The following is a 17711-nucleotide window of genomic DNA, read 5'->3' as shown; positions in this document are numbered from 1 at the left end:
TCGTTTTCTAGTTGCTGTTGTCCAGTTTACGGCAGTAGCCGCGCCAGCTGGTTTGGTCAGGTAGGGCAAGTAAGAGGGGTTCCCTATTTTTCACTTTTGGACCTCTTAAAAAAGTTTTGGCGACGCTTTTTAATTTCCAAAGGCTAGCAAAATACGGTGATTTGTAGTAAATATTGGAATTTTCTACGCTCTCTATAATACATTGTTGTAGAATATTAAATAATTTTAAAGTTTACTCTTAATGACCTAAATTAAGACTTTTAAATATTTATGGTGTTACCTAAATTAACGCTACAAATTAAAATTATAAAAAAATATTTAAAAAGGCATTTTTAATAGTAGGGTGTATGTAAATTTCTTATAGAATTTTTAAGCTATTTTTGTTTGGTATCCATAATAAAATTGGACTTTTTCAAATGCCCAAAATGTCTTTTACAGATACATCAAACAAGCTCCGAAACTGATCGAAATAGCAAACGATGTGTTCAGAGGCATTTTCAAGCATTTAGACAAAATGTAAGTAAAAATGCCAACCTCATCCTTTACGTAAATACAATGACAATTTAATTATTCTTTAGTAATTGCAAACTTTTGATATAGAAGAATTGTGCAAACCGGATTAACAAAAATACCGGACACCAAAGGCCTCTTAATGACGGGACAGTTCTTTTCGATGTAAGCGCTCGCTTTTTTCGTAATATTTCATTTTTAGGATAGTCTATAGTGTTGGTCACTATCACTTGATACCAGTTTAAATGGTTGAAATGCATTCTTCAAAACTGCCAAATAAGTGGACTTAAACTGACTGATAAGAACGAGTGTGAACAAGGCTTTATTGTTATAGAAGTTTAATAATCAGCTAGGTTAATACCCAAGGCACCACCTTATGCCTAAGTCATCAAGCGACTTTTGAAGCCATTAATTCAGGTGGCCGGGTTACAATGCGTAGGAGGGTGGTGGCAAGCCCTGCATGCCACGAGATCGAGCCAACAGCTCCCTACACTAACTATTACCGTTAACCTCGACAAGTTTTTATGGAAGGGGAAACTGAAGAACTCGGGGGAAAACCCCTTAAACCAGTGGGGAGAGAACTTGCAAACTCAACGCAGAAGGAGTTTATTTTGTTTGAATACTAATAAAGTAAAATACTTATAATATAATGTAATGTATAGATAAATAATGAATATAATATATTTATCTAATAAGGTCATACTATAAGGAATCACGTAGTCAGTAGTCATACCAAAATTGGAATACTTTACCTCTTTTTTAAGTGATTAACAGAAACAAAACATTTTACAATTGAAAGATATAGGAAACTCTAAAAATAAAAATTTTAAAAATATCCCACGTGACCTCCTGCGCCATAATTAAGAAACCCACGCCAAATAACAAATTCATTATGACGTAGCAATATGACCCAAAATTCGATAACTCAGCTATGAGATTTCTCGCTATTCACTTCATAAAGATGAAACGTCTCAGAGAAATAACTTAAAATACCTGTTATTAAAACTTTAATCTCGGAGCTCGAAAATGTATTGGTGCTCTTCAAAATCAGTAGAGATTGCTTTAACATCTTGCCAAAATCTATTTTTAAAATCCACCAAATTTACTTTTACAAGTTTAGAAACATGTGTGCAAAATTTTAGTAGGATCCGCATTAAAATTATAATAATAAAACGTATTATATAAAATATTGACAACAAATGTTAGCATGAACCTACCACCTCCGGCTTCGAAGTAAGTTATTTTTCTGCTTTTGAGCAGTACAAATCTCGTCGACAACTCGTCGATTAAGTATTATAAAGAAAGTACTAGTTCAAGCAATGTTTTTTGTTACCGTCAAATAGTGTATACATTTCCACGCTTTATGCGTATTCAATTGTGCCCACGTTATTTATTATAACAGTTGACTTGAATTTACAGGGTGTTTTGAATTGTTCTGACGGCACATTTTGTTCAGAAACTGCAAGAGATAGAGTTGCGAAATATTAAGGGTATTATTTCTAGTGTGGGATCGCTTTAGATCCTAAATTTCAGAAAAATCGGAAATAATTTCGGGTTTTGGTAAAAAATATTTTTTCACCGGTAGGTGCTAGAAAAACGTTCAATGAGAAATTTGTAGAGTGCTGTCGAAAATGTTCAAAGAAATTGGTTTCATTGGAAAATAACACTTTTTTACGAGGATATGAGTTTATGAACAAAAAACGAGCTGTCCATAGGGTCCAATTACATAGCCTTCGCATTTTTGTACGTAAATGAAAGAAATGTCTGAAAGATTTAATTGAACATTGTATTCGAATAAACATAAGAATTTTACAAGTGAGGCTCTATGATACCTCCTTTTGCCGCGATACATGTTTGGGCACGATGAAGCATGTTTTGAAACGAGCGCCTGATCATATCAGAAGTTACAAGTTCGAAGGCTGAAATGATTCGGTGACGCAAATCTTCGATGTTCTCAATGGCCGTCACGTAAAATTGTGCTTTAAATGAACTCCCACAAGAAAAAGTCCATCTAAGTTAGGTCCGGAGACCTCGCAGGCCATCGACCGTGACCGTTCCTGCCAACCCAACGCTGAGGGAACTCGTTGTTAAGATGATCCACTACACATCTAGGTCCGTGGGGTGGTTCGCCGTCATGTTGGTACCACATCTGTATTTAAGCTTCCAGCGGAATATCTTCTAAAGCGTCTGCTATTTCGTTCTGCAAAAGCGCCAAGTAGCGTTGTTCATTAAGACGAGCTGGGAGGAAAATGGGCCAATAACTCGTTCCCAGAGCAAACACGCCCAAACATTAAGTCGGAGTTGTTGTTGATGATGATGGTGAGGAAAACCCCAGTGAGGATTTTCGTCACACCACATATGCACATGTGGGTGTTTTGATGGTTGAAAGGCCCATCTCTCCCAAAGGAACACTCGTCGGTCACCATCATTTGATTGATGAAATTTGGGTTCTCATCAGACATGGTTATTAGCCAGTTGCAGAACTCAAACTACGTTCCATATCTCCTTCGTGCAGAGTTTGGTGGAGGGTCGCTCGATACGGATGGAAATTGTGATTGTGAAGAGTGGTCCACACGTAGTTCGTCGATAATCGGAGATCGTCGCTTGCACCTCTGACGCTTGCTCGAGGATCTGCAACAAAATAGGCTAAGACGGTGTCTTCCATGTTGATTTTTTGACGACCTGGTTCACGAAATCTGGGATTGACGTTTCCGTAAGTCTGAAAGTCACGAACAGCTCCAAGAACGGTGTTGTGGCTTGGTCTTCTATCTGGATATCGAACGGTGAACAATTCACCATAAAATAACTCGACCATAAAAGCACGCTGATCACGAGAATAATTTAGTGGCATGTTGATTAGACGCAATAAACGTTAGAGATTGGTTGAAAACAAAAAGATTTCACATTAAATACTAATTGAAAACTTAACTTTTGTGCGTAGTTGGACTACTGATACGTTTTTAGGCCTACTGTTGGCCTAAATTGGCGTTTTGGTAAATTACACGTCCTCTTTTAAGGAATTTAATATTTTAACGTGATTTCTTTCATTTACGTACAAAAATGCGAAGGCTATTTGCCCCTATGAACAGCTTGTTTTTTTTCTTCAGCTCATATCGTCGTGAAAAAGTGTTCTTTTCCAATTAAACCAATTTCTTTGAACATTTTCGACAGCACTCTACAACTTTCTCATTTAAACATTTTTCTAGCACCTACCGGTGAAAAAATATTTTTTAGAAAAACCAAAAAATATTTCCGATTTTTTAAATTTAGGATTTAAAGCGATCCCGCACTAGAAATAATACCCGGAAAATTTCGCAAATTTGCAGTTTCTGAACAAAATGCCTAGTCAGAGCAATTCAAAACACCCTGTAAACAATTTTGCTAAAAAATGAAACCAGACGAGAGAGAAACTTAATAAATGAGTTGAAAAATGCTTGTATGAACAAAATCACGGTGATAACGTAGGGTCTCTGTGAATGATGAATGAATATTTGATAGAATGAATGAATATTTATTAGCTTCTTTTACAAAAGTACCTTTTATAACAGGGAGGAATCTAATTTAAAATAGGATTCACAGGCAGTGATAATGATAAAAATAATAAGTTCTGCAATAATATACTACTCGATATAAACGATGAACTAACACAAGCGTAGTAAAAAACCGAAGAATCTATAACTATTTACAATTTACAAATTTTAAATTACATATATTTACAACAAATATATTTGTATGTTTTTCGAATACATTGTACAAATATATTTGCAATGTATAACTCAGTATTCGAAAAACATACTAACTAGTTGAGCGCTTTAAGCGCAGGCCACCCCAGCGACCGAGAATTCTTTTAGTAACGATTAAATCAGGCCAGTCTGCGCAGTTCGATCCATAACCCAGCAAAAAGGCAACACACTCTTCAGACCTTTCCAGTTCTTCGAACACTCTCAAAAATCGGACACTCAACTAAAATATGCGCGATATCTTCCACTGAGACGCCACAGAGGGGGCGTTCGGGAACTTCTCCAAAGATATCGGTGAATCTTGCTGCGGTTGGGAGGGCCCCGAACGAGCGAGAAAGAGAAGCTTACTACGAGCCTCATGTCCAATGAATGTGGACCAGGCTAGCTCGCCCTTGATCGCCACCTTCGCGGTCATAAAGTTTCCCCCAACAGCTGCCTTGTCGACGGAGAATTGCGCTTGCTCAAGCTGTCGGATGGTCAATTCCTTTAAACATAGGACTTCATTCGCGTAAGTGAGGCAGGGTACCGCGACCGATTTCCAAAGCGTACGAGTGACCGTGTACGGGTTATACGAATGCGAACCCTTGTGCTGCATAGCCCCCTGTAGCCTTCCAGATTTTTGTCGAAGTTTATCTTCATAAGGAGCCAGGTAGGCCATGTCGGAACAGAGCGAAACACCAAGGTAGCAAACCCCCACAGAAAAACATACTTTGACAGAGCCCCACCAGTAATAAAATTAAGCATAAATAGCAATCAGAAGCTATTTTGATATTGAAGATGCAAGTAACTTTGAGATGAAATTAGCATAAAATTGATTTATATAGATTCGTCCAAACAGAAAGTTGCCTCGTCCTGTACCCTGTTTTACCCAATTATGTTGAGTTATGCTGGATAGCCTGAATAACTTCGTGATGTATTTAGCAAAGAAAGCTTAATGATCTAGCCATGTACACCGAGTATTCCAAAGACATCGACTTAATTGTTATCAATGAATTCATTGCCGGATGAGATATTAGAAAGAACACTTATTTAAATATAGTAATAAGAATATAGAGTTTTACATGTTCTTGCTTAATATTTAAGTATATTAATTTTTGGTTAAATATTTTCCCTGGCACCCGCAGGAATTTTTTTCGACCGCCGCCTCTGTTAATAGCAATAATGTTAGCGGTAAATTCCCTATTCTTCCCCCTCTTTTTGGGTTTACTGCTCACATCTCAAGATTTCCACTACCAGGCCCGTAGCCAGAAAAATTTCATTAAGGGGGCAGTAGCTTTTTGTGAGGGGGCACATAAAAAACCATGTTTTCTGAAGCAGACCATTCTACAACTTGTATTTTATTAAGAAATACTTACCTATAAATGACGAACTAAACCTTAGGCAAAGACCAGTGTTCCAAAAGAAAAATTTCAACGAATAGAAGTTTAAAAAACCAATAAAGATGAAGGGGCAGATAATATTTTTTGAGGGGTAATGGATTAAATTGAGGGGGCAGGTGGGGGTCAATAAAAATTTAATTTGAGGGGGCAACATTTAATTTTGAGGGAGCATCGCCCCCGTATGTCCTCCGTGGCTACGGGCCTATTCACTACACACATTTTCACGCGTAAATGTCACCCTACATTACTTGGTTGAAAAGCTTGAGCCCTTTGGAAGGTGGAAAGGATGAAGGGCTTCTGAGTAGAGCGTAATCCAAACCAACAGCTGAATTAAATTAAGGTGGCGCTCAACTATCACGAGTACTCATTATAATAAATCAGTTTCCACCGCATTAAGAGCTCACACATTGGAATTTAAAGCATGACGCACCAATTAACTTTACATTCTGGAGGTTCGAATGTTTTCAATTATAATCATAAAAATAGTTGTTAAAAGCCCGTAAATATATCCGAAGTTTTCGCATTAATTTTAAAAATCATTAATAATAATAAATTGTATTGTAACTAGCGAAAATGGATGGATATAAATAATTGCCTATTTCGTGATTTAAATACCTGTAGTTTAGTTTAAAAATAAAAATAAAATACTTTGTAGCATCCTTTTTCCTTTCGAAAACACCAATGCCATAAAAATACCTAATTTCTTCCTTTAGTGACAAAACGTGGACGCTGTCATTTGAATAAAAACACGACGGGCAAACTTTCTTTCATCGTCGTTTGTTAGTATGCAGTATATTAAATCAAGGACTTTATATAATGAAGTCCGTGATTAAATTTGTACCTAGTTACGGCAAAAATACTAAGAAACTAAGAAACTAAAGTACAAGAACTAAATATTGAAATTTGGAGGACAAAGTAAATAGTCTACTTAAAATATCGATAGATTTTGAAAGATACTTTCGTTATGTAGATTTCCTTAGATATAAACTGGAAATCAAGGTAACTGCTCGACGTCTAATGTAGGACAATGTAAAATTGCTATAGGTAGTTTCAAAGAACAAAACCTTCATCACTAGTACAGCCACGTATTACACTCACAATAGCCCGTAGTGATGGCGGCGCACACGTTTCGCCATGAAACCAAGTCTATAGTAAATCTCTACGCATTGTAACCCGGCCACCTGAATTAATGGCTTCAAAAGTCGCTTTATGACCTAGGCCTAAGGTGGTGCCTTGGGTATTAGCCTTGATGATGATGATGATTATTATTAATAAAATGCACTTCCAATACCAGAGTTAATTTTCATAGTAAGTTTAAAAATGAAATTAATCATAATATTAATTTTTACAGAGACTTGGACAATAACCAAATAGAGATCGTTGAAAGTTACACATTTCGAGTCAAAGCCGAGAGTATGTAAGTAAAAAATAAGTCAACTACCATAAGTTAGTTTTTGTTTTGACCCTTAATAGTTGTTGTCCATTTATGGCTCCATCAGACTGCCATGTTTCATGTCACTTCATTACGGTGTTTGGAATAGTCTATGTTTTTAGCCTTCAAAATGAGATCCCTTACCTTAGATCTTTATTATAGTTCACCTGGTAATATCATTTGGCTATACCATTTTGTCTGAATATATTGTTATTGATACAGTGTTGTTTATATTACCTATAAACTTTATATCCATAGGGGCGTGGATGTGGAAATAGAAAATAGTAGTCAATTTAATATCCCCAAACATTTATATGGTAACGACCATAGTCTGTTGGGAAAATAATGTCTTTTGAGGTTGTAATATTTTGGTACTAGAAGTTAGAACGCAATAGATAGTCTTTCGTCTCGAAAAGACAAAGTTCGCTTTTCTCAGTTCAATGCAAATTTAAGCCGTGATAATTTTACGAAACCTGATATAATCAAATCGGCGAGAGTTCGTGTAACATCTTTTGGTTCCCACCTACTTGTTCGTTTATGATCTTCGAACTATTGATTTATAAGCAGCTGGACATCGAATACAGTAAAATTGTAAACATATAGTAAAGCACAAAGTAGTTCGTGCTGTTTTGTTTAGCACGTCAAAATACAGGAAATAAAGTTAAGCAGAGCACTCTAGAAGTTTTAACAACAACGTCAGAAGTCACATGAGCATTTTAGATTTTTGATTTCCCGTTTGTTCTTCGGAGTCGAATATTTAACAACTTCAAGTAGACACCATATTTCTATCGAGGTCACGTGACACGTCGTAATATATAGGGTCTTAATAAAAATACTGATATTTATAATTTCCCAACTCAACAAAATGGAGACACAGTTATTGTTAATAAAAACCACCTATAGACTATAATGCGGTTATAATTACGCGAAAAAGTAGAAAAGTCCATAATAAAAATGGGGAAAAAGTTAATCCCTAACAAATTTAAAATAATGATAAAATCGGACCACTAGGTCTTCGAAGATTAAATCGAAACGCGAAACTAGGACCAAAGAGATTTTCGAGTAAAAAAAATGTAATTAAAATGGCCAGAATTTCAGCGTTAACACAGTTATGACAACTTATTTTTTTCTAGCAACACACTTTTTAAAAAACAAAAATAATTTTTTAATTTAACCAGCCTAGGCCTTATAAATTTCAGACGAAGTTGGCCAATTAAGTACGAGTATAGAAAGAGATACATTTGGGGTACAATATTTTTTGTTTCGACAACACAACGCCGGTTTTAGTGTAGTTTAAACGACGTTTTTAATTTTTCGTGTACCCTGGGTTAGGCAAAGGTGTGCAATTTGTTAAAATTCAATTTGAAAAAGTAAACTTTTTATAATTTGTCTCGATTTGATAAACGAATTTTTATGAAAATTAGGATACGTACAGGTAATTCTTAAATTAAAAATGGGCCGGTAGGCCATTCTTATTTAAGGGGTCAGCGTGATTTCCTATGGCTAAAATTAATACAGCCAAGCGCAGTAGAATCAATAGTCGGGTCGCTTAAAATTTTAAGACTTTATTTTTAGCGATTTTCATACCCACTATTCAGTATTGTGGTGGATGCCTAGCGGCATTATTCTTACTGTCAACAATTATTGTCTGCCAGTATTAAGACGCAACTTCTTGTAAGTTGTAATTATTTTTTTTTTACTCTAAAAATGATTTAGGCCTTTATTTCGTCGAATCGTCCCACGTAAAACCAAATAGCATATATGCCTACGGGAACTAGAGATAAAACGACGCAGGCGGCTTTCAGTAGAATTCGCGATAACTAAAATATTTAAGCTTCAGTGACTAAACAAGCGATGGGCCGGCCGTTGATTTCGTTTTTTAGCTTTTAACCTGGGAAGTTTTCGACGGATTGTTGCGTTTTTAGTAGGACTGAGCTGTATGAGGAAACTGTAACCAAAACTGCGGCATTTTCGGTAGTTCCTAGGTCTGCAGACTGTAGTCGAAGTCGTGTAACGCAGTCGGGGAGTTTCCCGAGTATTTTAAGAAAATAAAAGACGTAATTTCTTGAAAGTTGTAATTAAATCAATTTCTGGCCCCTCCTGAAAAATCCAGAAATGACGTCCCTGACTGTAGTCCAATGGGATTTTTACAATTGCTGTAGTGTCGTTCAATCCCTTTTTCACGTTCGTGTATCCTGCTTTATCAGAAAAAGGTGTAAGCGAGTGCTTTCCCCGCCGAAACTGCTCGCCGAACCAAAGATATTTTATCTATATTATCCTTGGCTGAACCCTCTTCGCATTGCTTCGCGAACCAGAGCGTAGAAATAAATATATTAAATCGAAAACGTAAATCGGGCAATGATTTTAAAAAGGAACGTCTAAAAAGGCTACAAGTAGAAAGCTAGTAATAAATCAAACACGAAAACTAGATACCTAGATTAATAAGGATAAAATAAAAGGTTTGACGGATTTTTTTTAATATAGTGAAAATGTGATATTATGGGATTATGAAAATCAAATTTTAAAAAGTAGAATACGTTTTTGTTAAAGCACCACGCGGCAACGTAATTTTGTAAACTATATTGGTTTTTAGTTTAGTTTCAAATAAACGGTACTATTGTTTCGTCACATACTCTACTATATCAATTTCTAGCCACATCTATTGAGAAAGAAAGGAACTACGCAGGAGCGCCGTGGTATTTAAAAAGTTTCACAAAAAAGGATAGAGGGCGCAAGAGCTTAAAAGGGCGTAAAAAATAAGCTGGCCCGACCTGCTTTAAATGCCTGCGCACGCCTATGGCCAGTACTACAATTAATATTAATGTATCAGCGTTGTACAGTACAGTACAGAGATAGCCATACGGATTTGTTGCTACTGTCAACTTCAGCGAGAAACGTATTAGAATCCCGTCATTTAACGAAAGTTAGTCGACTGTAGATAAGAAGCTTCGTACTGTTATGAGTTAGTGTACCATTTTTGACATGGAACTGATCAGCTCGTAGCCAGTTTCCCGGAAAAAATGCAAAAATCAAATTTTGTCCGTCTTCGAGTTAACGTTGATTTTCGCACTTTATTCAAGAAATAATAAACCATTTCTTATGGGAACTTTATTTAAATCTCATTATTTATACGTAATTAAGTATTTTTTAAGTAAAAATTATCATTATCGTAATTAATTTAATTGCAGTTTAATAGTAGTTAACATTTAACCGTTAAGCCTTTGCTTCGTAGGGAAAATTAGCCTGTAGAACCCGATCATATATTCTAGGTTAAAAATAACGTATTTAGTAGTACCAGAAAGAATTTTGTGGAAAGTGAAATTTAGTTTGAAGTTAATTTTGTTTTATCTCTTACATAAGTTTTTTTACCCAGCTGATTTTTTACAGAGTTAAAAAAAATGAATAATTGAATTTTGATTTAGGTGTATCCATTTAGCATTGTGAAAATAATTTTGGGAATTTTAATTACAGTAATGAAGTATGGTAAATATTTGAATAATTTTTCATAACAATAAACGTTTTGGGCATTCAAACTTAATCCTCTATGTAAAGGCGTCTTAATTATTCAAAAGCTTAAAGAGTGAGTAGACTGAAATTATTGTTATTTGAGGGTCAGTAGTGTACGAGCCATACCGTTGTAAGATAGTACAGCCAGAATAGGGCTGGAGACCCACCATTCAAGTACTGTTGATAAATGTACTTACTTACACTAAGCGCGTTAGAATTTATTTTAGTTTTTTTAATATAACATATATTCATATTAATTGCCTTTGTGACTATATTCATTGACAATGTCTGTGTGCTGTACCCCATTCTATTTATATTGCATTGTGGATAAAAATTACACTTTGCCTTTGTTTCTATAAATTACACGATGCCTTCGTGAATATAAATTACACTCTTGATACATAAGTAAACGATTAAAAGCTCTTCACAAATCATGCTATGCTACCCATAAACACTATCTCATCAAAGGTCTGTTTTTGATTGAAAGTTGTACCAAAATTAGCATATTTCACTTGCTTACTAGAACCAGTTATACTTCTATTAAGTTAAAAGGAACCACCTATGGACTGCATTGTCCATAGGTGGTTCCTTTTAACTTAACATTGCGTATATACTAATCTCCACCACTCTCCCCCTATTCGACTCTCCCCAAAAACGTATGGTCGTACGTACAAATATTTTTATTTTTTTACTTCTTTTCAATGGTGTGCCACCCCGAAACAAAATCCTGGCTATGCTACTGGTTATAGTCGCAAGCCAGATTTCCCGCACGGTACTGAAGAGTCCCAAATAGGACGAAACCGGTCTACCGTTGGAATTTCTGGCTATTTAATTTAATTTAATTTAATTTTTCACTCGAAGATCTATTTGGTCCGAGTTTCACGTTTTTTGTTTGCTCGAAGACCTATCGGTACGAGCTATTAGTAAGTTTTTAAATTTATTCAAATTTGTTTAGGATTTAGCTTTATTATCCCTTTTAATAATGGACTTATCTACTTATTCGCTAATTTTATACTTCTATTATCTTGTTATCTAAGTCTTAATGGCAAATTAAAACTCAATTTGACATAACCAATTATCATCTTTATTTCCCAATGTTAAGTAAAATATTTAAAATAATATTCAATATATTAAATTATATTCAATAATATTAAAATGTATGTTCAAAATATTTTTGAAATTAAAACTTATTTATTTTCTAACTTATGGATTTTATTTTCAATTATAAATTTTAGCCAAAATATGCCCTGTGAGGCAGAGCAAAGGGACAGCTATTAAATAAAAATGCATTTATCAAAGCAGTTGGAAGGTTGATTTAAGGGGTAGTTGGGACCTATGAAGGCACAGATATTGGAAATGTTTTAGAATTAAAGAGTTATTTTTTGGAATTATTTTAAAAAGCAAAATTTATTTCTAAAATAATTTCCATCAATTTTTCCTCACCTTTTATATATTTTAAAACCCTTTCCTTAAATTTGAGCCTTGAAACTGTAACAGTAAACTGAGAAAATTTTAAATTGTAAAGGATTACGTGCAAAATTACATCATTTAAATTGCTGAAACTCATTATAGAAACTAAACTATTAAAAAAGTCATCAATAAAAGAGATTTGCAATCAATTTAATCAAGAAAGTTATTAAAGTTAACAGAATGGGTGCAGTTATAGCCTCTATTTTCACAATCATAGCCGCCTAGAGTTAAATCTAGGCTTCTATGTCACAATCAACAGATGATATTCTCTACCTATAGACTGAGCCTGCAAGTGCAAGGAGAACCATGTGTCTTGTCCTTTAGCTTAGAAAAGATAAGTCACGAATTTTCTTTTATTTAAGAGACTTTCAAGAGACCCTCTAGTTAATTTCAAATACGTAATAGAGTTGCCGTAAATTGTGAACCCAAAGTTACGACTGAATGACTTATTTCAATTCGATTTGGTCTTTCTTGAAAGTCCCTTTAACAATTCAAACAGGCTACTGCAGTGTAACTGCACACATTTCATCAGGCCTTTCTAGAAAGAAATGTGGTCATTTTAATGTAATTCTATTGTCACTCTTTTTTACTACCAAAGGTACTTGACTTGTGAGGATCTTCAGTTTTTCATGATGCATGTCAAATTTAAATACTGATGCATAATTCTACTTTAAACCAAAAGTTTAAAATAATAAGTGCAGACTTGGATAGATGTCTGTTTTATAAATTCATTAAGATAATTAGCTTACATAGAAAGTTGCAAACTCCTTTAACCGTTTAATTTCTTATGTATTTATACAAAATTTTTATTTAACATATAAAACAGCATATTAATTAAGGTTATAATATTTGGCGAGTAGTAGTTTGAAACACAAAACTGCAGAATCCAATTACGACAGCATAGCAGATTTCTTTACAGGGCTTCCACATTTGATATCTAAAATTTTCCTCTTGCGATAATTTCATTAAATGAAAAATCCCACTTTTCGCGTTTTAGACTAAGTAATTCCCATTTTTTATCCCTCGCTCTTAATACTAATTTATAAAGATATTCAGATTAATTCTTAAAATTATTCAAAATTTAAGGTTTTATTTATTACAAAATTACTTACATTTTAATAAATTTGCAAAAATATATCCTCAAAAGGTGCTTTGGATATTTAGATTGTGACTTTCATTACTTTTATAATGACCCTTTATTAAATTTCCATCGCTTTTCCCGTTTTCCCTTTTAAATTGCATTATTCCCTTTCAGCGTTTTTAAAGGTTGAAAAATTCTGAATATACATAATTCTGAACTAAACACGCGTACTCCTTTACAATTTGAAATTTTCTCAGTTTACTGTTACAGTTTCAAGGTTCAAATTTAAGGAAAGGGTTTTAAAATACATAAAAGGTGAGGAAAAATTGATGGAAATTATTTTAGAAATATATTTTGCTTTTTAAAATAATCCCAAAAAAGAACTCTTTAAGTCTAAAACATTTCCAATATCAACTGCTTTGATAAAAGCATTTTTTATTTAATAAAATAAGTATTTTCGAAATAATCGAGCATCAATGAATGCAAAATGTGTTTTTTATCTTAATTCCAACCGCTATCCAAAATAATTCCTCGGAGGATTTCTGTATTCCTGAAACAGTAAGATATCAGAGGATTTGTCGAAAAAGAGTTAAAACTTAAGAAGACCAGAGACATTATTAAAAAGTCAAAAGGGAGGGAAGCTGAAGCATAAAACAATTGAAACCGAAACTGATAACATTATAAATTGAAATACAATATTAGAGGCTATTTCTCAAAGGACGAGAGCAAAACGTTAATGTAGTATTGTTTATTTGGAAAGTTATGCTAAATTTCGCTTCTTCTTTCGTGAAATAGATAAAGTAAAATATTCGTATAATTTTAAAACTAAGTTTTTGACTTATCTCTCTGACATAAAAAACAGTTTGACATTTTATTTTGATATATTTTTTATTTTTATGGTTATTAATTTTGAAATTCAAGATAAACTAACAAAAATTGAATCCAAAAATATCTTTTAACTACGTCTTGTGTTGCGTCGAAACTGGTCATATTGAATTATCTTAAGAACAATATTTGAAAATCAGTGTATCAGAAGTAGTTCCAACTAATGCATTTAGATTATTTATAACAAATCTCGATTCTGCTAGAGAAATTGAAAAAAAAGTGAAACTATACAGAAATTAAATTATTAATTGATGTTATTTTTTAAATAAAATATCGATGCTGCTATGATAAAGAATGAAATAAATTTCGCCATTTTGGAATAAGTCAAAGGTGAAAAGAATCGTTGAAAAATAATATTTACTAAAGGTAGTAATTTGAGAAAGGAATACGGTTCATTTTGAGACGTCGCGTTTATCAAACGCATTTTGTCATAACTCCAAAACGTTATATTATGATGCCAAAAACGTCCATAAGAGATCCATTTTTAGCCGAGCACTATTTTTCTTCTGAAAGTGTTTTGCAAATTCATATTTTAAGCTAGTAGTTTAAGCATTGTTGAGAAATGTATAATTCTAAAAGATAAATATAATATACTTATGTTAATAACAAATTAACTATATGAAATCTAGAACGTATAAATTTATTTACAGGCCTACTTATAAATTAGTTTATCCTTATTATACTAATTATCAGCAAGATAAAATGAAGAACATATTTTAATGAATGACTCCGTACTTAGCCCACCACTCCAACAAACAGCCACAAATTCGACTCGGTCTTTGGATATCGAGTTAATAAGAACCACCTATGGACTGCATTTCACAAAGTGAGAAAAAACGCGAATAGGTAGAATAGTCCTTAATGAAAAGGGACCAAAAAAATCCTAACGTTAAACAAATGTGAAGAAATTAAAATACTTACAAATAACTCGTACCAATAGGTCTTCGAGCAAACATAAATTTCTTCATATTTGTTTAAGGTTTAGCTTTATTGTCCCTTTCAATTATGTACTAATGTACAAATTCGCGTTTTTTATCACTATTTGGATATCATGCAGACGATACATTATTTCTTAATTGGTTAGTAGTATTTCCGCTCCCACGCGAGCTTTATAATTGAACTCGACGCGATACTTTCATCCAGCACGGTCGATATTTCATGCCCTTTCGCTGATCAATGTTTGCGCAGTCGTTGCGAAAACAAACCAAAGTAATATGATAAGCCTTTCTATAATAAGATGCCCTTATTGCACTTAATTACATTTAAATTTTAAATTTGATAAGTAAATATGATTTTGGAAGATATAGAAATGAAACGTGTACCTTCTCATAGTAGAAGCAGTTTCACTCGGAGTTTTCAGGAACATTTATTATTACTTCCGTTTTTATTAAAAATATTTTCCGGATGAAATAGTTTTAGAAAGTCAGTCTTATAACGAATTAATAATAGTATCAGCAGGAGCCGGCTATTGTACATGTTAAGAAGGATATAACTTAATTCTGGAAATATGCAACTGTTAAAATTAAATTAGCATTTAAATAATTTTCCGTCCAGATATTTATAAGGATCTTTACCATTTTACAGATCACATTTTACTAAATAAAGCGTTCAACAAAACATATAGAAATTGTTTTAAGGTTCACTTTTAAGACCAAAAAAAACCAAGAAACTCAAAAATCGTTTTAGAAGAACGGTTTCCTTAGAAATGTGGTTTTGTTTTCAAATAAAAAGTAATTATTATATTATTTTCTTACAGAAATTTAGAATACAACAAAATTAAGATAATAAGAAACCTGGCCTTTAATGGATCGCGAATAGCAAAACTGTAAGTGTACACTATACTAACTTACTGACCATATAAATTAAAACTTAATATATACTTTAAAGTTATGGATCAATACTCAGAACTAGTGTATTATAATAGATAAAGTAAAGAAACCTACAAGGATTATTTGTACACCTTAAAACATTTTAATAATTAAAAAGGAAGAATTAAAACTGCGTTACATGTTTCGCAAATCTGGCGTGTACGCCGCCGTTCTCAAATCTTTCTTTTTAATTATTAAAATATTTTATGCTGTACAAATAATCGTTGTAGATTTCTTTACTTTATCTAATATATACTTTAAAATTATGAAATATATAACTTTTAATAAAGGCCTGTATCATAAATAACGGTATTTTAATAATTTTATAGTAATTTTTTTTAAATGGTGATAAATACACTAAATATTATTTTTATTAATGTTTCTCTTTTACATCTTTTCAGGAGTTTTAAAGGAAACAGGCAACTTCATCTAATAGAGTCCAATGCGTTCGTTAACATTGAAAGTCTCCAACATCTGTAAGCATTTCTACTTTTTAATTATCTAGTACAATACTAGCTATAACCTAAAGTGTATGGCTCGGTATTATTCAACCGTTATCCATGAAATCAGCAGATATTTGTGGTTAGCCGTAGAGTATCTGGGGTTTAATTGTACGTTTACCGTCATGTTTAGATCATAGAACGTTCTATAAGACAATACCGGCCGTCCCTAGGTTTTTCCCTAGGGATTTGTGTGTATTAGTTCCACGTACTGTGTCCGCCGCCGCCTGTTTTCGTATGATTTCTCGCGGTACGTTAGAATTAGTACAAAGACACATGATACACCAATCGATTGGAAATATCATGCCCTCGCCGACATTGTTAACATTTGTGAGATCGGGGCCTCGGAAGTGGAGCATTCGCCGATGTTAGTGATTTTGGGTGATTTTCGATATAAATGTACTCAATTTTTTTTTAAATTAAGAACGACTTGTTTGAAAATAATATATTAAGTAGGTGTTATCATTTTAAACTACGTTTTCGGTTGCATTAAGAAATTTTAATTTTAAGTGGGCCCCGTAATCCTCGTACGTACTATTGTCATATTTTAATTTCGTGCCAATTGATACAGGCGCCATCTAACTCGTACACCTATGGCTACCGTATTTCCAAAACCAGGTAACTCGAAAAATTATTTTTCGGTAAAATTCCTCTTGGGTTTGTGAAGTTAATGTGCAAGATAATTGAAAATTTTAAACATAGTTAATACATCGGGATGATTGTTTGGACTTAAATGTTTTAATGCTGGTGGTTCCCTTTAATGGAAGTCTGAGTAAAGGCTAAAGATGTAGCGCTAAATAAGAATCATTAGATCCCTATGTAGCCTATTCAATTACATGTTACACCATTAAATAGGTTTATGCCTATTTAATCTACATTCATTCTAGTCAACTTAAAATAGACGAAACTACAAGGACACAATTTAAAAGCATTTTAGTCCTAGGTAGTAACGTCCAAAATAGGAAATCTTTTTTAATAAGGATTTTTACCGTATGAAAGTTTATTAGCTTGCATAGCGTAATGTTTTGACGAATTACTATTTTAAAATGTCTCGAACTTTGTAATCAATTAAAGGTTATTTTTTTCAGGGACTTGTCAGAGACCAGTATTTCGAGATTACCTACAAATGGTTTAGAAAGTCTGGAAATAATAAAATTAATCGACACGTTCACCCTAAAAGTGTTTCCTTCTGTTTACCATTTTAAATTCATCAAAGAAGCAAAACTTACCTATCCGTACCATTGCTGTGCCTTCAAATTTCCGCAAACTCATCATCCAGAGGAGTATGCAAAGTTTCAGGTAACACATTGTATAAAACCAACGCGCTCTTAAGAATATT

At 33.4% G+C, this 17711-nt stretch overlaps 1 protein-coding gene across 1 annotated transcript in view; it reads left to right on the top strand.

Annotated features, from left to right (window-relative positions):
* The first annotated feature begins 468 nt into the window (after positions 1–468).
* Lgr1 (Leucine-rich repeat-containing G protein-coupled receptor 1) overlaps positions 469–17711 on the top strand; it is a 38168-nt gene continuing 20925 nt past the window's right edge. The window contains exons 1-6 of the mRNA XM_090178026.1: positions 469–516; positions 601–675; positions 6981–7046; positions 15761–15829; positions 16274–16348; positions 17461–17671. Of these exons, the coding sequence (XP_090034152.1) occupies positions 653–675; positions 6981–7046; positions 15761–15829; positions 16274–16348; positions 17461–17671 (444 nt within the window). The 5' untranslated portion in view covers positions 469–516; positions 601–652. The remainder of the gene's footprint in view (positions 517–600; positions 676–6980; positions 7047–15760; positions 15830–16273; positions 16349–17460; positions 17672–17711) is intronic.

This window comes from Leiobunum rupestre, chromosome 6, assembly GCF_980474605.1.
Source record: "Leiobunum rupestre chromosome 6, qqLeiRupe1.1.hap1, whole genome shotgun sequence".
Lineage (NCBI taxonomy): Eukaryota > Metazoa > Arthropoda > Arachnida > Opiliones > Sclerosomatidae > Leiobunum > Leiobunum rupestre.
This window is presented reverse-complemented; position numbering and strand designations above follow the sequence as displayed.